At 45.0% G+C, this 22,510-nt stretch overlaps 1 protein-coding gene across 1 annotated transcript in view; it reads left to right on the plus strand.

Annotated features, from left to right (window-relative positions):
- ZNF704 (zinc finger protein 704) overlaps positions 1-22,510 on the plus strand; it is a 228,215-nt gene that overhangs the window by 179,334 nt on the left and 26,371 nt on the right. The window contains exons 3-4 of the mRNA XM_080800649.1: positions 10,168-10,271; positions 15,082-15,320. Coding sequence (XP_080656775.1) covers positions 10,168-10,271; positions 15,082-15,320 — 343 coding nt within the window. The remainder of the gene's footprint in view (positions 1-10,167; positions 10,272-15,081; positions 15,321-22,510) is intronic.

The raw sequence follows: 22,510 nt of genomic DNA on the forward strand, positions 1-22,510 counted from the left end.
CTGTGACAAGGTGGAGGGAGAGGTAGAGAGAACCATCCCAGAGAGAGCCAAGTGCTTCCTGCTGCGGCACTGAGTTGCATCCCAAAGGCCGTGGGGAACCTCTCAAGAATGAATTTCTCCATGGCCCCATGACTGTCAACAAGCCTTTGCCCCTCCACACCTGTGTAAACTTCCTGCTGCTTTGAGGCGCCTTCCACGTGTCCTGCTAGATTCTCCTGCCATCTTGGCCATTCACTCTTTACTGAAGGTGTGAGCTGCCTGGTCACAGCGTTCCTCTCCTCCTCAGTCCTGCTGTCATCCTGGATGACATCCGCGCCCATCTCACCACTCATGATGCAGTGACATTCACCTCTACTCCCCCTTCCACCCCTACCCCTACGACCACACCCTGGACCTTGACATCTCCCAGAATTCCTCTCTGTATGACCCCTCCATCTCCAGCACCCCTCTCCTACTCCTAACCTCCTGTTCCTCCAACTCTCTCTTTTGCTTACACTACACCTCTTTTTTTTTTTTTTTTTAGCTCATTAGAATCTCTGGTTCCTCTCCATTTGCTCCCCCGTATTTCAGTCCCCTCCAGCCTCCACTCACTCCTAATCCAGCCAGGATCCCAGGCTATCTCCCCAAACATGATTTTATCACAGCCTTCCACTTTCCTGTGCTCTTATTCATTGAACCCCAGCCTCCCAGAAAAACCCAGTGAGGTATCTGTCCAGGAGCCTGCCCTCTCACTCCTGTTCCAGGCTCAGGGCACGGCTCTCAGAACCCCGTGGGGTCACCATGACAGAACCAAAGCCTCCAACCTCAGCGGAGCTGGCTTTGCTGCCTGACACACTTCGTGGGACTCGTCAGTTTTCTTTGAAACCTTCATGCCTCTCCCACTCCTCAGAGGGAAACGTGTTTCCTTCTGAGGAAGGAATTAGAGCTGAGACCTCCAAGAAGAAACATCATCAACTCCTGGAGCCCCACACCTACCATGCAGCCATGCCTGTTAGTTCCCTGTGCTCCGGTTCTAAAGGATAATTCCTCCTTCTTTGTTCTAAAGCTAACTTCACCCGAGCCCAGGACCCCACTCTATGGCAGCCTTGCCCACTCATAATCCCTTCTCTCCTGTATGTACGAGTTCCCCAACACTGCTGGCTCTTCTCTATCAGCACGGAGATGGGCCAGAGTTCATTCGTCCAAAGCAGGATCAGACAAACCTGAGCTCTCTTAACTCTCTCAAACAACCACATTCTTCTTCCCTTCATGGCCCCACTTCTTTAAAGAGACATTTACGGTAACACTTCCTCACCTCCTGGTACCCATTCACTCCTCAAACCACAGCCATCCTGCTTCTGCTCCTGCTCAAGTTTCTGCCTACTTCCGTGCCCCTAGCTCGGGGGGGGGGGGGCTCCTGATTGGGGTTCGTCCGTCTCCCACCTCTGAGGCTGTTAACTTGCCCCTCCTTGAGCTTCTCGCCTCTCTTAGGTCCTCTAACCACCGTCCTCATTCCTCTTCCACTGCTCTGTGTCCCTGCGTGCAGGGGGACGAACACCTGAGCGTGTGAGTGGACCCAGAGAAAAGCCCAGGGCGAACAGGAGGGAGGAGCAAGGTCTCGGAGGTGGGAGCAGGTAGCACAGGTCGGGGCGCGGCTTCCACCAGGAACACGTCCACCTTCCGGGGAGACTGAAGAAAGGAGGTAAAAAGGTCGTGCCGGGTGGCCTGAATGTTCTCTGTAATGTAGGAGGTTAAGTGTATCTGCTATCTGGGTGTGTAAGAGCTGAAGCTTGGAGAGAGAGAGAGAGATGAAGACACAAAATAATCACAAGTACTGACGGGAGTACGTGCTGATCAAACACAGATGAAGGGTCTGATGGTCTGATGGAGGGAAGCTCAAGTAGAGTCCGGGCGAGGCTCCAGTCCTCAGAGTCTGGTGTCCTCCATCCGCCCTCGGCTGCCCCTGGGCGGAAGAGGAAAGAACGGCCAGGGAGAATCCAGCCAGGGTTCGGGGGTTCCAGGCCCGTGAAGCAAAAGGCTAGAAGGCCCGGGGTTCAAGGTTGCTGGGGAGAGATGTGGCCAGGAGGTCAACCCGGGAACCCACACTGGAGGGAAGGAGGAGGCAGCAGCGAGCTGGGGACATGGGAGGAATGGAGGAAGCCAAAGACTGGGCTGTTCCTGGGGGATGGAAGCGCAGACGGGGGCGGGGGGGGGGGGGGGCGGGGAGACGGTGTGAGCTAGAAGGAAAGGAGGAGCTCGAGGTTGCGGGAGAGCAGTAACACGTTAGGGCCAATATCAGATTTGTGTTCTCGTTTTTATTTGGACTATAAGCACAGAAGTATAAGAATGGTCAAATGAAGCCCTCAGGGTCCGTCCCCTTATTCCTACAGTTGTCAGCATTTTACCCATTTGATTTCATCTACTCATCCTCCAACTCACATTTTAGGGAGTGGGTGAGTGGGAGGCAGTAGGATATTAAAGCAAATCCTACTTCTCATGTTATTTAACCTATAAATACTTCAGTAGATCAAATTAGAGGGTTTTTTTTAACGATTTTATTTATTTTTTGACACAGAGAGAAAAATAGCACAAAAACAGGGGGAGCAGCAGGCAGAGGGAGAGGAAGAAGCAGGTTCCCCGCTGAGCAAGGAGCCCAAGGTGGGGCTCAATCCCAGGACCCCAGGATCATGACCCCAGGCAAAGGTAGACACTTCACTGACTGAGCCACCCAGGCTTAAACTTGGTTAAACAAGTTTAAACACTTAAACTTGGGTTTTTAATTGAAGAACAGTTCACTGAAACAAGAGTTTAGGTAAGAGATAATGAAAACCATTACTATTAATTGAATGTTTAGTGTATGTCCGATATTTTACATATACAATTTAATTCTCCCAAAACCCCAGGAGGCTGGTGTTATTATTGTTCCCATTTTATAAACAAAGAATAGGGAGCTATACAAAGCTACATGATGTACCTAAAATCACTCCTCTAACAAATGCAGTTGCTGGGTTAAACCCCAGTCCATCTGACTGTGGCATCCTAACTGTCAAGGTCAGGAGTCTGCTGAATGTTGTTGAGATGAAGGGAACAGAAACTACAAAGTTAGGATATGGGATGCTGTCACCACATCCCCTAGGATCATAATTCCAGATGAGGTAAACAAAACGGCTATCAATTTTTTTTTCCTGTTAAGTAGGCTCCACATGCAGTGTGGAGCCCAACTCGGGGCTTGAACTCACAACCCTGAGATCGAGACCTGAGCTAAGATCAAGAGTCAGATGTTTAACCAACGGCACCCCAATAATGGCTACAACTTCTGTGCCAAAATATTTGGTGACTTTTAGGGGAGAGAGGTACTTATAGAAGGTCTGGTTGATGCTCAGACAGGAAGAGAGAGAGAGCAGCTGAGCCACCAGGCACCCGGGTTTCTGCATGCAAGTGGAGGGATGCTTTAGGGGAGGCAGGTCAAAGGCCAACAGTGAGGGTAATAGGGTAAGTAACTCAGGTGGAAAGGAGGACTGATCCTAATGGAAAGCCCAGGTACAGTAAAATGGGGAGGGTATGTGAGTGGCTGTTCATAATGGAATATGGAGTCCAGTGAGCAGATAAAGGCCAGGAGCAAAGTCACGGTGGGAGGATCTAAGGAGAGAGAGCAACAGGGGGGAGAAAGAGAGAAACAGGACTGAATATCACCGTTTTGGGAAAAATGCATTGGACATCAAAGCAATCGCGTGGTTCCATGCTTGTCAGTGTGGGCCAGTGACAGTCTGCAAACTCTATTACCAGCTGGATGCAGAAATTGAGGAGAAACTCACAGGTTTGCATAGCAGTATGACAGAGCCACAGTCGCCATGGGCCTGATTTCCTTGTGTTTTCCAGAAGTATCCATCCATGACAGATCAGAGATTTCTTTCAAATGATCCTTCACCACGGGCTGCTTCAGAAACACTGGTCAATATGGCCTATGTCCTAGGATGTGTTTGCACTAATTTCCCCATCTTGTTGATCAAGGCCACCAGATACTTCATAGCAACAGGCAGCTTCCTTACTCTTCCCTGTAGAGTAGAAGAAACAACAGCTAAGATGAAATTGGAGTTGTTCACACTGACCACTTTCGCTCCAGGATACCATTAGAGAGGAAACAAAGCTTCACGCTTAATCACATTTAAAAGTTAACTGACTCCAGGGGCACCTGGGTGACTCAGTCACTAAGTGTCTGCCTTCGGCACAGGTCATGATCCCAGGGTCCTGGGATCAAGCCCCGCATCTGGCTCCCTGCTCAGTGGGAAGCCTGCTTCTCCCTCTCCCACTCCCCCCTGCTTGTGTTCTCTCTCTCACTGTGTGTCTCTGTCAAATAAATAAATAAAATTCTTAAAAAAAAAAAAAAAAGTTAACTGATTCCAGTTTTCCAAACTTTCAGGAAAAGCTTTCCCAGAATTCCAAGACGGGGGTTGGTTACTGTGGCCTTTCCCATAGAAGAGATTTTATTTTCAGCCTTTATTCTTTGTTTGAGGATTATCACAAGTTTTTAAAGTAACTGAACGTGGTCTAGACAGCAGATTTCAGTAGTTGCTAAGGAACTGGATTAGTGCTAATCTAAAGAATGTATTATTCATTTTTATTTCCGTTTGTTACTACTGTACTTTAATTGCAGATAAATGTCTTTGATGGCTCTCCAGGGTGTAAAACATTTCTCTGTTAGCTGGTAGGTTAGCCAGGGGAGACCAGGTTTGTGTGCACCCTGCAAAGAGATGGCACTCAGGCATGAAGTGGCTCAAAAAAGGAAAAAAGCCTTCTTTCCTTGTAAGCAAGGCCACAGTCAAGCGCCCAGGGCCAGGCCAGCCTATGACCCACGGCCCGGGACCGTGTCTGCTGATCCCGCGCGCACACACATGTCTGATTGCTTCCCTATGTCACAGATGATGTCATTCCACAACCTGCCGCCACAGTCACCAGGCAATCAGTTCCTCAGATAAAAGATTGGTTGTCAAACTAAGAAACTCATTTTCCACACAGCAGCCAGGGTGAGCTTTTAGGAAAACAAATCTGATAGCATCACCCCAAGCTCCACGACCTCTCCCACCCGACTCTGCCTGAAACACTCCGGTGATTCCCAGGGCCTTTAAGATAAGGATTAAAACCTGTACAGGACTTCAAAGACCCTCCCTGGGCTGTCCCCTCTCCCAGGGCACAACACACTGTGCTCAGCTTCTCTGTCCCTTGGGAAGACGGCCCTGCCCATACTTGGCACAGCCCAGCCCAAGGCTCGCTTAGCACCTGCACTCGGGGCCAATCGCTGGAAGGTCCCCCCTGAGCTGGCAGGACTTGAGTAGGTCCTCAGCAAATCCACACCACTCCTTCCTGGCATTTGCCACCTCTGTAGATTCATGTTTATTTGTTGTCTGTTTGATCAAGGACCGGTTTTCAATGGACTAGAGCTCAAGAAGGCAAAGGCTCTGCCCGATTTTCCTTCACTGTATTTCCCGTTTCTAGAAGAGCCGCTACAGCATAGCTAGCACTCCCAGAGTGAGCATGGAAAGCAGAAACTCTTTAACATAAACTCCAAACCGCCTTCCAGACTTTGGCTATTCGTGAACAGACCTCGGGGGCCATGACGTCATGAGCTGTCTGGTTGCCAAGGCATCAACGTGAAGCTCTCGAGGGACCCAGCAGCTGCTCCTGCATGTGCCAGTTGCCACCTCTTATGGAGGAATTCCTGAGAACTTCAAACAGTTCTTTTCTTTATGAAAAATACCCCCCCCATCCCACCCCCCAAAAGAAAGCAACAGCTGCTAGTGCTGGTGCCTATTAAGAAGGCCAAGTGAAGCAATCTGATACTGTCCTCTTTCACGGGAGATGTATGCTGTGGGTGTGTTCGTGAATGCGAAGGTTAATAATAGCTAACTAACATCTATGGATATCTGACAATGGGTGAGGCTCTGTGCTGGTGCCCTGCATGTTTACTCATGTAATCTTCTCAACAGATCTATTTTTATCCCCCTTTTACAGATAAAGAAACAAGAATCAGAGATGTCAAGTGATTCACCAAAGGTCACACAGCTAGTAATGGCAGAGAGTAGACTAGAAGCCACATGATCTAATTCCAGAGCCTGCACTCTTACCCATTACCTTTATCCCCTCTCTCAGAAAACTCCAGGACACATCCTTAGCACATATCAAGGGAGTTCTGTACTCATAGACTAAAGACTCTTTTCACAGAGGAATAGTTGTTACTTCGTCTGACACTTTTGGTTTGAGTTAAGACCTAACTAAAAATAGCTAAATAGCCTACCCTTAGTTTCTTCCCCTTCCACACATTTTCAATTTTGATCCATTTCTAAACTAGAGATAGATTGATTATCTGTCTCTTTCCCAGGTTCATGAATTGCCAATGGCTTCTCTCTGTTTAAAAGAATATGATAAATCACTTAGCCTGGCACATGAGGCCCAAGGAACTGGCCCAGGCTCTGTCCTCTCTCATCACCTACTACATCCTTCAAATAAGGACTCCTAAGCATATCGCAAGACAAAGACTTGCCTGAAATGTGAATCTCTCATCTTGAAATCCTACTCATCCTTCCAAGCCAGGTCAACCTGGGGGACAAATCACGTATAGAATGACAACAAATATTACTATTATTTAAAAATAGTTCTAAATATTATTAAGTTCCATAAAACTCAACTAAGTCTGGGAAGAAAGATTAAATGGGGAAAAAAAAATTGAGAAAGGCCTCAGCCTTTTCCAAACATGTGGTTGATAAGGTACTCAACAGTAGATTTAAATTTAATTTAAAATTAGGAAAGAATATTTAACCTCTAGAGGGTTTTTTTCCCCCCCTCAACAACTCTTAATCTACCAGAAGGCCTTTGCAGCAGTTTTCTCAAAGTGTAACGAATTCTACTTTGTATATCATCTCATCATGTTTAATTATAAGGATCTGAATTTGCAGCACCAATTAATCAGTAATTAGATAGTACTGTACCAAAAGAAATTAAACAAAGATAAAAACAAAAACACAACTCAGCACAAGACCATATCATCTGGTAACATTTCATGTAGCAAGATAAAAATACTCCCAGAGAGATACAGGTTAAATGAATCAGGAATAATGTATTCTTTTGATTTTGGGTTACTGTTGTTGTCAGTGACCTCCAGAACCAGTGGGACAGTCAAAAGTAATCCAAATGCAAAACTGCTCTGATTATTTAAATGTTTATTCCTCTTTTCACTGTTCATCAGAAATCCAGTTTATGACACTCAATAATTGTTTTGAAATGTAGTGGTAAACTTTGGCAATACAAAAAAAATGCATATTCTCTTCTTTTAAAATTATAATTCAATTAATCAACATATAGTATACCATTAGTTTACTATAGAAACCTTTAGTTTCAGATGTAGAATTCAGTTGCATATAAAACCCACTGCTCCCACGTGCCCTCCTTAATGCCTGTCACCCAGTTAGCCCATCCACCCGTCCAACAACCCTCAGTTCGTTTCCTATAGTTAAGAGTCTCTCATGGTTATTTTCTAGTGACACATTCTCAGTTGATGTTCATGTTTAAAAAAAAAAAAAAACACAAAAATCAGCTTTTGAGTTAATTATCATTTAGACCTCTTAAACAAAAATGTTCGCCTTAGATGTGCAAAAAAAAAAAAAAAAAAAACCCCGAAAAGATACAAAGCAGATTGAAGAAGGAAAAATAAAGGTCCCCGAGACCAAGATGTAAGAGAGGGAAAGGCGTGCCTGTACAGCGAGTCCCTTTAGAATCAGGGCAGAGGGCAAGGGGACCTTTTCCCTACAGTCATGCCATTTCCCTTTGCCAAGCTCATGGCTGCTTATTCTGGTTCTCAAGCCTTTTGTTAATAAGAGGAAGAGAAGGCTGACAGAAAGAGAAGTCAGCCTCTCCTGTAATTCAGTCTTGAAGGAGATGACAAGCAGCCTGCTCATGTGTGCCCCCCATTGGCATGGAGTGATCCTGACAGCTGGACTCTGGGGAGGGCAGCCGGTCAGAGGAGCCCGAGGGTCCACATAGCAGGATATAGAACAAACCTTTCTCCTTCAAGGCCTCCAATTACTCCTTCCCCCTGTGACCATGACTACATAGGGAGATTGAACCAACAAAACACTCAAAATTACCTTAAGGCACTTTAAGTTCTTTCCCTGGTGCTGTTTCAGGAGCCTTTGTGTCTGTAAGAAACTGGCATCATCTTTACTCCCAAGTATGAGGATCATGTAAATAATGGATATTGTGAAATCTTTTAATTGTGTGCCAGATGAATGAGTGGGTTTTTCTCTCAGCGTATGAGGTTGTCTTGAAAACTCTTGCTAAGTGAATTTCACTGTGTACTCTCAAGCTTGCTTTCTAGAAGCATTTAATTGCCATTTTCTGAAAAAAAAAAAAAAGTGATTTGTCTTTAGATAGAACAGTTTGCCGAGTAAGCAGGTAAGGTGATTTGAGAAGAACTATAGAAGAAAATTTGAAAGATTCTCATCTTTTGGCACCTTGGATTGAAAGAGTAAGCTTTGTTTAGTAATTCAGTGTCATCGTGGACATTGAAGAACCAAGTTATAATAATCTTTATAACTTCATGATGAAATTAACTGAGTAGTGCCCCCAAATTTGGGAACAATTTGATTTTTTTCCCTCCAATTTAAGAATCTCTTTTCCCAGCGTGTTGGGAAGTGATGCTATAAAGTTTCTATCCCTAAGAGTTTACTGCTTTAAAAATTATAGAGCACGCCTTGAATAAAAGCCACATTTGTCAATGTGACATTCATTTGTCAATATGGTTTATTAATGCCCTGTCATACTTCTTCAACTATTCTCTAATTTGAAACTGTTCGTCTCTCAGGAGGTGGTACAATTTATCTGATTCCAAGGTACCGTGTAAATTTTTGCTTCTTGATATTAACTTCTTTATTTAAATAAGCTTCAACAAGCTGACTTCAGTCCACAATGATCGTTATCTTATGACCCTTCACGCGGGGTTAACTGGCCAAAAATTAATGAACCAGAGTAATCTCTTCATCTCAGTGAATGATGCCCAATGGCTCTTCACTTTAACAACATGGTAACTATCAGGATGCCCCCTGTCCTTCCTGTAGGAAAGTGTAGGAAAGCAGGGCACTGGGGTTTAAACACCTCTAATCGCATTTCTCCTCCACCATCTCCCATTTCAGTAAATGGCTTTAGTCAGTGCTCAAGCCAGACTGCCTGACAACCACCCTGGATTGCTCCCCTTTGCCCATCTCCCACCCTCAGGGCACCAGCCAGACCTGACAGAGCAGGTGCCACTCTCCCCCTCCCCAGCGCAAGCCACTGTCTCCTCTTGTGTCCAGACTCCAAGCAATTACCTCCTAAATGGCCTCCCTGCCTTGAGTCTGCCTTCCCTAAAATCCATTCTCCGTAGAGCAGCTCAGGTAATTATTTTTAATCATATTATGTCACTAGGGCTGCTCAAAACCTTCCAGTGATTTCCCATTCCACTTAGAATAAAATTGAAACAGTTCCCATGCGCAAAGGACCCGACGTGACCAGCTCTGCACCCTTGTCCCCTTCTCACCCAAAGTGGGACGCTCTTCAAATACCCAGCACCCAATCCCACCATCTAGCCTTTTGACAGTTGTCCCTTCTGCTTGGAGGGCATTTCCTTACTTCCTCAGAACTGACCGCCCCCCTTCACACTTCACCTCAGGTGTCACCTTCCAGAGAAACCTTTCTTGACCACCTTAAGTGCAGCCACCGTCCATCACTGTCACGTCAACCTGTTCATGCACTTCACAGCACTTGTCACTATCATGAATTATTCTGTTCCTTTTTGTTTGTTTCCCAGTAATTGTGTTTCTCCCCACCAGCCTTGTCCATTGTTCACCATACCGCAGCTGTGCCTAGAACAAGGTCTATCTTAGAGCACACTCTCAGTAAGTATTTGTTAGGTGACTATCCAATGAGGAATCCTTCCCTTCCTCATACTATAGGATTTTGACTGGATCATAACCTCTGGACCTCGGCAGAATTCCTGATCTATACAATAAAGCTGAGAAAAGTTTGGCTTTTATGGGGCTAAGTTAAAGGAATAAGTGTGTAGTAGCGTGGGACACATTGTACATGTGGGGCACATAGCCCATAATAGATCACAATAGACACGGAATGAGCACAGGTAACAATGTCCCCTCTGTTTTACAGGAAATCCTCAGAGGAACTGGACATGGACAAGGTGACAGCAGCAATGGTACTAACCAGCTTGTCCACCAGCCCTTTGGTTCGGAGCCCACCTGTGCGGCCGAATGGTAAGCCTGGGGTACGGGACCTAGGGGAGGGCTCCCTGACACCAAGAGCAGAGCCCCTCTTTGAAGGATCTCATTTCTAACACACACATAATAAACAGTTTAACCACCCCTCAGTAGCAGAAAGCAAGGGAAACTGGAAGAAAGGGAGACCTCACAGCTATCATCTTCTTCCTCATCTTCCCAGAGACCTCCCAGCATCTCATTCATACATACATCCATTCAGCTCACATGTACTGAGCTCCAGCACCTTTCCAGAACACATTTTTTAGTGCTCATACTTCTTTTTTCCCAGGTAAATGGAGGTTAGGCCAATAAAGTTATTTTCACCAGCATTATTTCTGTTTAATTAGACCAGTAGTTGGATCAAAGAACTCCGAATATTAAATATTTTGAAAAAGTACTATCCTAATAGAATAATAATATTAATCAAATAGAAGTATGCAGTCCATTCATTCATTCAATATATATTTATTGGGTAGCATGCTAGATGGTTTGAAAACAATGTCCATAATCAATCATTCATATTGTACAATTCCGATGGGGAAGGAACCCCATCAGTCATATTAATGGCTAGCATTTATTCAGCACTTATTATATGCCAAGTTCTAAGCTTACTTCATCTCATATAATTCTCACAAAAACTCTATGTTATTATCACTGTTTCACAGATGAATAAACCGAGGCACATGAGGATTAACTAACTTGTAAACAGCAGAGCTGAAACTCCATCCCGTATTTTTCTGCTTCCAGATCTGCTATCTTAGTCATGATATAATATTGACATATATAATTCAATAAGATATATCAGGAGGGCAGCAGGAGATGAAGTTGGAGAGCTTGACCCACTATCAATCAAGAGAAGCCATGTGTTCCTGGCTAGGAGTTTGAACATTAATCTGAGTCTACAGGGTATCTATTAAGGGACAGGCACTGGAACATTATGATTAGGATTCCAAACAAATACAAAAAACAAGACCATATGGGTGTCCTGGACCTTGGTGGTCACAGCGGGGATGAAGAGGACATAACTGAGAAACATGGAGGAGGCAGAATTGGCAGGACGTGGTGATGATGGACAGAGAGAATGAAAGAAAGGGAGTGACAAGGGTGACTTCCAGGCTATCCATGTGCTTCAGGAGGAGGCCCCTCCCGGAGATAGGGAGCAGAGCAGGGACATAGATCTTTGGGTGACTGTTAGGGCAAGAGGTGGGGTTGCTGAAGAAGGTGAAGGTCCAGTTTGGAACATGTTTAGTAGGCAAAACCTTTCAAGGGTCCTTGTCTGGTGGAGATTTGGGTCCATAACAAGAGAGAGACCTGGGCTGATGGTGCAGGACTGGAAGGCATCATTGCAAAGCCAGGTGAAGAGATGAGATCGCCTCGAGGGCACTGTGTAGAGACAGAGTATGATGAGAAGGTGGCTAAGGGGGCTGGTATGGCCTGTCATCCTATAAGGGACCAGCAGAGGCTAAAGAGCCTGAGGGGACCTGAAGGGTCACCAACAATGTAGAGGAGAACCAGGAGAGTGTGGTTCATGCAAGTCAAGGGAAAAGCATGTTTCAAGGAGAGCCTCTGATGCCTCAGAAGGTCAGTCATGAGTCCTTCTCATGACTGAATTCTGTATCAAGTAGAAGGTCACTGGTGGTTTTGGTAAGAGCCTTCCCAGTGGACCACCCCTGGGCAGAAGCCAGGTCACTGAAATCCAGTGCACTGAGACCACCGAATGAAACCTTCTCTTTAAAGCCAGCCTAGTCAATTATGGGACTGAGCTACAGTTCACACACCATTTGGTTATCAGCATGAGTTGTGAAAATGAATACGTTGGCTATCCAGTGGGTCCTCCCCCATGCTTACCCCAATCCAACTGGGGTATAGGGTGCTCTTAAAATGAGCCTGACCATTCCTATTGAATGACCTGGCCTTCTTCTCTGGGCTTCTTGGCAAACAGGTATCCTGACTTACCTTTCTCAGCTTGGCAATGCCGCTGAAGAAAGATTACAGTAAACGCAAAATAGCATCTCCAAGACCCATTAGAGGGAAAAAAGAATCACAGAGGAGAAAAAGTATTTTTTTTTGCTCTAATCATCATTTTTACCATTGTGTTCTTTTTTAATCGAGAACATCTTTAATGTTCCTTTGTATTAAAAGTTCAAATCAAAAGAAACTTTTCGCTTCTTCAATGAAAACTTTTGTTAACATTGTTACAAAGAAAATAATTCAGTGTTTGTTATGGTTTAAAAAAGAACTACCCAACTAACAATCCCAAATTGTCTATTATCTCTCATTTAGTCTGCAACAGGAAGCAAATTTTTAAAAAGGGAAAGTAGTTTATGAAAATGAAGGAATTATTAATTTTTTTAGAAATAAAGACTATGTCCAGGATTACTGCATGTCAATGAGGTTTCGAAAACTGTCGTGTTCCTTTTCTGTGTCTGAGAAGGATCGTTTTGTCAGGATGCGGTATGCAAAGAGAGTAAGAGACCAGCAGTGTGTGCCTACAATTTGGCAAATATTTGTTTAAGCAAAGAAGACAATGTTCTCTGATAAACACTCTGAACTGGTTCTGACTTTTTTCTGAAAAGTTTATTTCTATATCACATTATCTTTCTGTTTAAGTAGTGTTTCTAAGGGAAAGGCCATTCCCAAGTAAGCAAATTAACTTTTGGCATTGCCATGAAGCAATGTAACCACACTGTAATAATGGCTGGTTTTCAAAATAAATTCAATTCTTCATACCTAGGCCGGTGACACATCTAGCACCATGAACTTATTTTATTTTGCAGTGTTTTCTACAGTATGTTTATAAGCCTCATAAGCCTGCCAAGTGAGTCTGTCACACCAGGTAATATTACCTAAGGCCTTACATGAGGCTCCTCTTGAAGTCGTGTTGTATTGAATGGAGCTTTCTTATTTACAGTCGGGGACTCGGTCCTGTCAGTGCATCAGTCTCTGTGTAGACTGTGGGGGTGAGATGCTAATTTGGTTTTGTTGCGGCTGGCGAGGTATGAGCCTGTATAAATGACCCCTGGATTCTGTCAGAGCCTTTGCTTTAATGAGATGGGGAACTTCCTCTGCTATTTCCGCCTCAAACTTCGGTCCACCAAGAGAACTCTTCATCTGACGTAGCTGAGGAATACGCTAGCACTCTAATTATGTGAAGGTGGTTAAGAAGTTTCTCCTTGAATGCTAGTCTACCGTTTCCCTTCATTACGAATTACATAGACGTAAGCAACATTTTTTTTTAAGATTTTATTTATTTATTTGACAGAGAGAGATACAGTGAGAGATGGAACACAAGCAGGGGCAGAGGGAGAGGGAGAAGCAGACTCCCCGCTGAGCAGGGAGCCCAACAACACGGGCCTAGAGCCCAGGCCCCAGGGATCACGACCTGAACTGAAGGAAGACGCTTAACGACTGAGCCACCCAGGTGCCCCATTAGCAACATTTTTTAATGAGGCATTTTGAGACTTTTTCTCCTTTGTACTTAGAATATAGCTTTAATATATTCAAAATGTACATAAATATGAAGGAGAAATCATCCTTTAAAAAGAAAGTAGAGGGGTGCCTGGGTGGCTCAGTCGTTAAGCGTCTGCCTTCTGCTTGGGTCATGATCCCAGGGTCCTGAGATCGAGCCCCGTGTTGGGCTCCCTGCTCGGCCGAGAGCCTGCGTCTCCCTCTCCCACTCCCCCTGCTTGTGTTCCCTCTCTCGCTCTATATCTCTGTCAAATAAATAAATAAAATCTTTGAAAAAAAAAAGAAAGAATTATACAAATGCTCATTAAGATTGGGCATCTTGAAAGGTAAAACAAATCTTCAGTGGTTTGTGGAAGACATTCATTGCATGAGGACAGGCCCAAGACATTCTAACTGGGCAAAGGTCTCTGTACATTAGCAAACATTTTATAATGTTTCCCCACAGGTGGAAAGGTAAAATTCAACACCAATCTTACCAGGAATTATTACCAATAAATCCTCCTCTGACCTCAGTTTTGCTAGAGACAAAAGAGGCTGTTCACAACACACGTGTGAAGGAGAAGACCAATGGGTAGACCAGGGTTTGGGCCCAGCACCCACCCGAGTTACACACCAGTCATGCAGCAAGTCACTGAACTTCCAGCTGCCTCACGATCTCTGTCTGTAAATTAGGCATGACTGTCCTTACTCTGAGACCCAGATGTCGTGAGAATGCACGAGATCCTGTGAAGGATCTCCGTGAGATGTAAAACACTCACCAGTTGAAAGGCACTGTTATTTGTTAGAATAAGCAGCTGTTAGTATAAGGTAGATGGCCGTAGGTAACTATCTGGAAATTAGTCCCTTTGACTCTTCAATCTGAGACTTGTTCTATAAGCGTAATGCAAGGATCACAGACCTATGAGAAATTTCTTTTGAAAAGTTAAAATCAGGGATGGGGGTGGGGAAGACAGCTGCGGATGAGTTCTTTCTTAGAAAGGCAGGAGCTCCCCAGACTTTGTAAACAAGAACATCTTCTTTTTTTTTTCTTATTTTCATCTAATCTCCACTGTTATCCTGAGAAACTAGTGTTGAACAAAACACCACACATCAAAAAACTGAGAAAAACCTGTTGTGTGATGAAAATAGCTACATGTTTATAAACTGTAAAGCAACGCGGATTTTTTTGGTTTTTTGAGGTTCAGAGTACATCTTACATCCCCAGCCGTTGCAAACTGTTGAGTGGGCTGCAAGCGCTTTCATGAGCAGAGCATCAAGTCCCCCGTTGCCCCCATTGCCCGCGACCCACCCCCGGTGCAGCCCAGGCTCCTACTGACACTGTGTTTGTGTGCACGGACAGAGGGCCTCAGCGGATCCTGGAAGGAGGGAGGAGGCGTGCCTTCCAGCAGCAGCAGCGGCTACTGGAGCTGGAGCGCCCCCAGCGACCAGTCCAACCCGTCCACCCCGTCGCCGCCGCTGTCCGCCGACAGCTTCAAGCCCTTCCGTAGCCCCGCGCCGCAGCCGCCGCCGGACGACGGCATCGATGAGGCGGAGGCCAGCAACCTGCTCTTTGACGAGCCCATCCCCAGGAAAAGAAAGGTTGGTGTGTGGGCCACACCGTGTTTGGGTTTGGGTTGCAGGAATGTCCACCTTCCAAGGGCCTGTGTGAGCCTAGGGGGGCTGATGCGGCTCTCCTCCACCCCACGCCGGGTGGGGCAGACCGAACCGGCCCCTGCTCCCCTCTGATGTTCTCTGACGGTTCAAAATAAATGAAGGCTCATGATTAAAAACAAAAATGACCAAGTCATTGAGAATGTTTCTTCCAAGAACACATCCCCTTCCCGCCCACCGACCCCATCCCCTGTCAGTTGTTGCACTGGGATAGGAATTAACATCAGGTATTCTACGACTAACCAGCATTCAGAAGTTAGAAAATTGTACTTCAGGCTTGGTTTGGTAATTAACTCACTCTCTCGTTGGGACTTAATTTTTTCATCTGTAAAATAAAATTGGTATTATATTTTTCTCTTTTCTGCTTCAGTAAGCCCCAAAGCGTTGTTGGGAAGAATATTTTGTGCCTTATTTTTATAAAACCAGTAGAAACATACGTGCCAGATGACATATAAACATATGTGTGTATTTAGATACTAAAAAGTACATATTTGCTCCATTAAAAGAGAAAAAGGAGAACTAATGAATTGATTTAATAAGTTAAGTGATTATAGCTTTTATCTTTTTTTTTAGATTTTTGTTTATTTATTTACTTATTTGACAGAGAGATCACAAGTAGGCAGAGAGGCAGGTAGGGAGAGAGAGGGGGAGGCAGGCTCCCTGCCCAGCGGGGAAGCAGGCTCCCTGCCAAGCAGGGAGCCCGATATGGGGCTCAATCCCAGGACCCTGGAATCATGACCTGAGCCAAAGGCAGAGGCTTTAACCCACTGAGCCCCTGATTATAGCTTTATGTAATCCTCACAGCAGTCCTGCACCATAAGTATTATTTTCCCATTTTGATATGAGGAGGTTGACAATCAAGGGGTTTTGCATTCACCTCACCCCTGTCATGCAGGTTAGAAAGGGCCAGAGCTGTCATTCAAACACAAGTCTGCCTGGACCTCCAGCTCACATTCTTTTCATTTTCTTCACATACATTTAAATCATTATGTTGGCTCCCAATTTTTCAAAAGAATTTCTATTTCCTGGAATAAAGTCATACTACTATATCTAGAAAACACTTTAACATTATTTTTCAAATCACTATATATATATGTATGTATGTACATATATATATATATGAAACCATTATTTTACATTTTAGTCTTTTAATTGGTTATCAGTAGCTTCATTATTCATGGTAATTCACAAATAAAAATCCAAAGCCAAACCTTGAGGGCTGCAGTGCAACCTTTTTTATCCCCCCAATTCATTTCAAAGAGCAAAACAAAGAGATGGCATGGATCCAACTGTCCCTCCCTGCATCTCTCTTAGCATCCTTCGGCATGTGTGACAGTGGACATTGTATAAGCACACTCTCTTCTCGGAGAACAGAGCATTCCTGCAGTCTCCTGTCCTTCCCAGAGGCGGTGGCATGAAGGCTTGCTGTTTCACACACCTCTCCGTGGGGCAGGGGGGCTGGAGTTGCTCCAGCCTCCTGTGGGTCCCCCGGGGAATCTGAGTCTTTGCTTGACTCGTCAGGGAGAGAAGCTGCCACCTGTGTCAGTGGGAACCTGCAGGCAAGACAGCCATGTGGACCCTGTGGACCCAAAGTCTTGTCCTTTTGCCTCTGGCTGCACAGACTTTCTCTCTGAGCTCATCTGTGTGATCTCATCCAGTAGGTCCTGGCATTATGGCGAGGACTCTGGCCCAGGAACACCCCCCCCACCACACCCCAGCTTGTAGGGTGCACTGCTGAAAACCTGCCACAGCCTTTCGTTTCTAATGTAGCCAGGAGCCAAAACTCACACTCTTGCATTACTATTAAGTTGCATTGGTCAGACTTGTAGATTTTATAGGCTTTAACTAAGCTAGGGGATAGACAAGTCACCAAAGGAAAAGGGGCAGGGGGCTTAATTACAAAGTGGCTTTATTTGAAGGACACAGACCCATTCTGCAGGATGCTGGATAACAGGAATAAATGCATGAATAAAAGACATGTTCAACCTCTTTCTTTTTAAAAAAAAATTTTTTTTCAAAGATTCTATCTATTTATTTGACAGAGACCACAAGTAGGCAGAGAGGCAGGCGGGGGGGGGGGGGAGCAGGCTCCCTGCTGAGCAGAGAGCCCCATGCAGGGCTCTATCCCAGGATCCTGAGATCATGACCTGAGCTGAAGGCAGAGGCTTTAACCCACTGAGCCACCCAGGCGCCCCTGTTCAACCTCTTTCTTTATGATTTTTCCCTTTGGAAAAATCAGTTTCAAGTCATGGCTCTTACATGGATCAAGTCCTTGCCTTTTTAACTTCAAGTTACATTGACTAGTGAGAGTAATGAGAATGTGGGATGGTTGCTAATCATTTTTTTATTTATTAAGAGAACCAATATTTATTGTGCACCCATCAGGCACAATGCAGAGAATGGAGGTCCTGAGAATGGAGGTGTAGCCACTTCATTTAAGGTTGGAAATTGGGCAGGTGGACACTGATGTGGAAAGAGGCCGTAATGATCAGAGTGATAACCGCTGTGCTCACAACGTGGCAGAAACACAGTAACTGTGATGCAGTTATCTTAGAGTTTTAAAAATCCTATTTCAAAAGATTTCTAAAAGTTAATTTGCTCAATCCATTTGCCAATATGTTCTAGTTAGTCAAACTTTCTGAGTTCATCTAATTTTTTCTCTTCAACCCCTCAGATTCCTAATCTGAGACCATGGGCAATTGTGATGTGTCACGTTTCCTGTGGGGACTGTTTGAGAATCTTCTAGATCAGTATTTTCCAAACTGCGGGTCTCAGTCCACTAGCGGGCTCTGGGTCAATTTAATGAGCAGTGAATAGCACATCTTTAACGAATAAGACAGAGTAGGATACATTGCACTCAATCAGGGGAGGTGTTGTTCCTTGATGCTTTTGTTTCAATTATACACTTACGTGTGTAATGTGCAAAATGCATCTTACTGTGGCTCGTGGTTTAAAAAGTTTGGGAGACCCTGTTCCCTGGTATAAAGAGAGAATGTGGTAAGAGGAGCACTGAACAGAAATCAACGTTGCTACCCTGAGAGTTTAAGAAAATCATCTCACCTCCTTGATTATCAACTTCTTCATCTGTAAACCAGGCAAACAGCTATTATAAAACCTCTGTCCGGATAATGGTGAAGATTAAATTTGACTATAAGTAGAAAGGTTGTGAGGCTGTACAAGCGCTAAAACCCTGTGTCCTGGAAGGTAGCAACACTGTAACAGACATTTTGGACCCCTGAACAGAGGTGGAAGCAGCATTCCCCACCCACCCACCCACCCATGGGATTATGAAGAAGTGATCCTGCTCTTCCTCCTCCTTATGAAAGCTCTCTCATCTCTTCTGCCACCTCCCCCACACATGAATACCTCACTCTCACCTTTATGGTGACCCATGTTCCTCTTATGTAAAGAGGAAGAGAGTATGAGATGCATTGCCTACACCGGGCACTATCTCTCTCTCTCTCTCTCTTATTTTACTTATATATTTGAGAGAAGGCAGCATGAGAGAGACAAAAGCAGGAGCAAGGGGTTAGAGGCAGAGGGAGACGCAGACTCCCAGTTGAGCAGAGCCTGCAGTGGGGCTCAATCCCAGGACCCTGAGATCTTGACCTGAGCCACCCAGACGCCCCAGGGCATTATCTCTTTCTACTAGCAGCAAGGAAGAAACAGTTGCAGAGAACAATTACATTTGCAAATTTGTTACAGTTTACAATGTGCTTTTAAATGAAGCCTTTCATTTAATCATCACAACAATCCTTGGCATATTCCTACCCCATTTTGCAGAAGAGGCTCCTTAAGGTTATGTGACTTGCCCAAGGTCCTGTAGTTTATAATGTGGCAGAGATAAGATCAGCTTGGCTGAAATAGCAAAGACGAAACTCCTGAAGAAAATTAATTCAAGAAATCCACATTTCCCTCTGCCCACAGAGGAGAATAACACGGAAAGAAAATAATCAGATGCAGCTACAGCCAACATCGTGTGGCAGGGTGGGACTGGGGTGCGTAGGGTTCAGAAAAAAATCCAAGGGCGGAGAACGGAACTCCAGGCTGTCCGCTGCCGGGCTCACTTCCTGAATGAAGTACCCATTGCATTTAAGAAGATCTTCAGCCAAAGTAGTGGGAATGCAAGAAAGGGAAGTGAAAGGCTTCTTTCTCCCGGTCCTGGAGATCAGCCAGCCAACTGCGTCAAGCCCAGTGTTAGCTGAATTTTCCTCAGGGATTTCAGACCGACGGACCGCACAGAGAAAAGCCAGGACTCGGGCTATAGGGAACGTGCAGTTCCCGTCACGACCACAAGGTGACGCAGTGATCCTAGCTACAGCCGCTCTGGGAGTCTGGAAGAAAACAAATTCTGTGGAAGGCTTGGGAGTTAACCATCAATCCCAGAAGACCTCTAGAAAATGAAGGAGTGCTGATAACTACTTATTAATATGTACTTTTTGTCCATGTCAGATTCCTAATTCTGTTGGATTCTGAGTTTGTCCAGTTCCGGAACAGAATAAAACAGTTCAGTCTCTGGAATTGGCACCCCAGCTCCAATACTTGGGTGACCATAAGCAAGTCGCTTGACTTCTCTAAGACCCCGTCTCCTCGTTTATAAACATGGATCATGATAGCACCACACCGATGGGATTGTTCTGAGGATGATGCAGACAATGCCTGCTGGGTACTAATATTTTGCTTTCCTTTTCACCCACTTGACAATGGACTGAATAGAAATTCGAGAAGCACGCATGTGGAGACAAGGGGTACTCACCTCCATTCTCCATTCTGTCCCCACACTGACTGTTATCAGTGTTGGTGCAGCTCAAGACACCGCATCCCCCAGCCACTTGAGCCACCTTGGACTTATCAAGGGTTAATGAGAGAGGCCACCGTGACAGGGGCAGAAAGCAGGGGCAGTACAAGGAAACCTGCCTCAGGACTCCGCCTTTCAGAACATCGGCCACAACTCAAAGACAATCAATCACTAAACCCAGGCCTTCATCGTTTCCACTTATTTTGATAGGTGTCTTGGCCATGGGCCATTTCACCCGTGGACTAGGCAGAATCTCGAGTCAGGGGAGAAAAAGTGCTGAGTTAACATAAGGTGCTTCAGTAATTACTGTGCAGTAGTAAACAATGAATTCGTCATTTGCTCCACTCCGCGTTTTCAATCTTTCAGAACCAAAAAGCAATGAGTCACTTTAAATTGTGAATGACAGAAAAGGAAACAAACCCGTAAAGCCCTCACCAAGAAGCCGTTGCCAGTCTCCACGCTGACTTAATTCCTAGCCCACTAATTCTGAGTAGAGAGTGCCTCCTGTAAGAACCTCCGCTCCAGAAATAGACCCATCTGTTAGAGCTGCCGGGGAGGGCGGTGCTAAGAAAAGCAGCTCAGGGTCACACTGTACGGATTTCGCGGTGATGACACAGCATTGCCAGCCAGATCAGGGGAGCGGATTGGCTTCAGGGAGGATCAGGACACAGAAGAGTGAGATCTAAGCACTTTAGTGACAGGATCCCAGAATAATCTGCCAGGCAATATAGAAGATCTGGAGCCTGGAACCTCGAAGGACTTCAGAAATCATGTAGCCCACCCTTTCCAAGTTACAGGACCACTTGATCGTCTCCAGAAATGTCCAGATGATCCCAAAGATGAGATGCACTTGGAGAATCCACTGGTTGAGAAAACATGTGAATAGGGATTTTTATGAATTGGTGAATGCTTTTGTTGTTCTAGAAATCATTTTAAACCAAGCTGATTTAGGTATAATTTCCACACAATAAATGAACCTATTTTAATAGAATGAACCCAGTTCAGTGGGTTTTGACTGATTTCTCCACCTGAGGAACCACTGCTCCAACGGAGGCAAGCACTCCTCGTGCCTATCCGCAGTAAATGCTCCCCTCCTCCGTGACCCCACAAACACCAGTTCTCTGACTCCCGTCACTGTAGGTCCATTTCCCATATTGCCACACTTCAAGTAAGTGGAATCATAGAGAGTGTACTATTTGGTGTACGAAATCCCACGTGTTGGCAACAGGAGTACTCATTCATCGCTGGTGAGAATGTAAAATGGTCCAACCACTTTGTAAAACAGTTTGGCAGTTTCTTATAAAGTTAAATATATGCTTACCATCTGACCCAGCCACTCCACTTAGATGTTTACCTAAGAGATAAGAAAACGTATGTCCACAAAAGGACTTGTAGGCTCGTAGTTCAGAGCAGTTTTATTCATTATCACTCCAAACTGCAAACAACCCAAATGTCCCTAAACAAGTAAATGGAGAAACAAAATCATGATTTATTCACTCAACAGAATACTACACCACAATAAAAGGAATCAAACTACCCACACATGAAACGGGGGGGTGAATGTCAAGAACCATAGGCTGAGTTAAGTAGCCAGACACAAAAGAAGACATTCTGTATTATTCCATTTATGCAAATCTTTTTATTTTTTATTTTTCTTCTCATCACAGCCTCTGTAAGCAGTGCATCTAGATGGGAGATGTTGAATCCGTTTGGTACACATTTGAATTAATCCGTCACTTTGCACTCACCTCACATATCTCCGAGATTACTCGTTCAGTCCTCCTGTCTTACAAATAACAAAAGCAAGCCCCCAAGTTGAGATGAAATGTGTAAGTCAGCTTTCCCAATAAAGGAAAGAACTGGAACTCTACCAGGTTCTAGGCAGTTACTGAATTTTTAATACATCTGTTCGCTTCTCAGTCTTTTGGAACGTGCTGAGGGTCTGAGGAGACCTCTTGGTCCTCAAAGAGCCATTGGAGCCTCTGCCAAGCAGTGTGGGTTCCTCCCATGGGGAGGCAGGCTGAGGAAGCACGCATAACGCAGCCCAGACCATCTCTGCAGAAAAGTAAAGACTCCCGTTCCCTCAGGGACCCCGGTCCTCTCTGGGGAGGCTTGGATGTATGAACAGCCACCCCAGCACACATGTAGACACGTACACACACGTACACATATATATACACCTCAATCGCTACATAAGACATGTGAGGGTCTTCAAAATTACCTCCAAAATAGCAGCTTGGTATCAAATCGAGGCTGCAGAGTGGTCAACCTGGTAGTAAAGTGATGTTCGCGTCCCTTCTGGAATATGGCTTTAGTCGGA

The sequence above is a fragment of the Martes martes genome, assembly GCF_963455335.1.
Source record: "Martes martes genome assembly, chromosome: 4".
Classification (NCBI taxonomy): Eukaryota; Metazoa; Chordata; class Mammalia; order Carnivora; family Mustelidae; genus Martes; species Martes martes.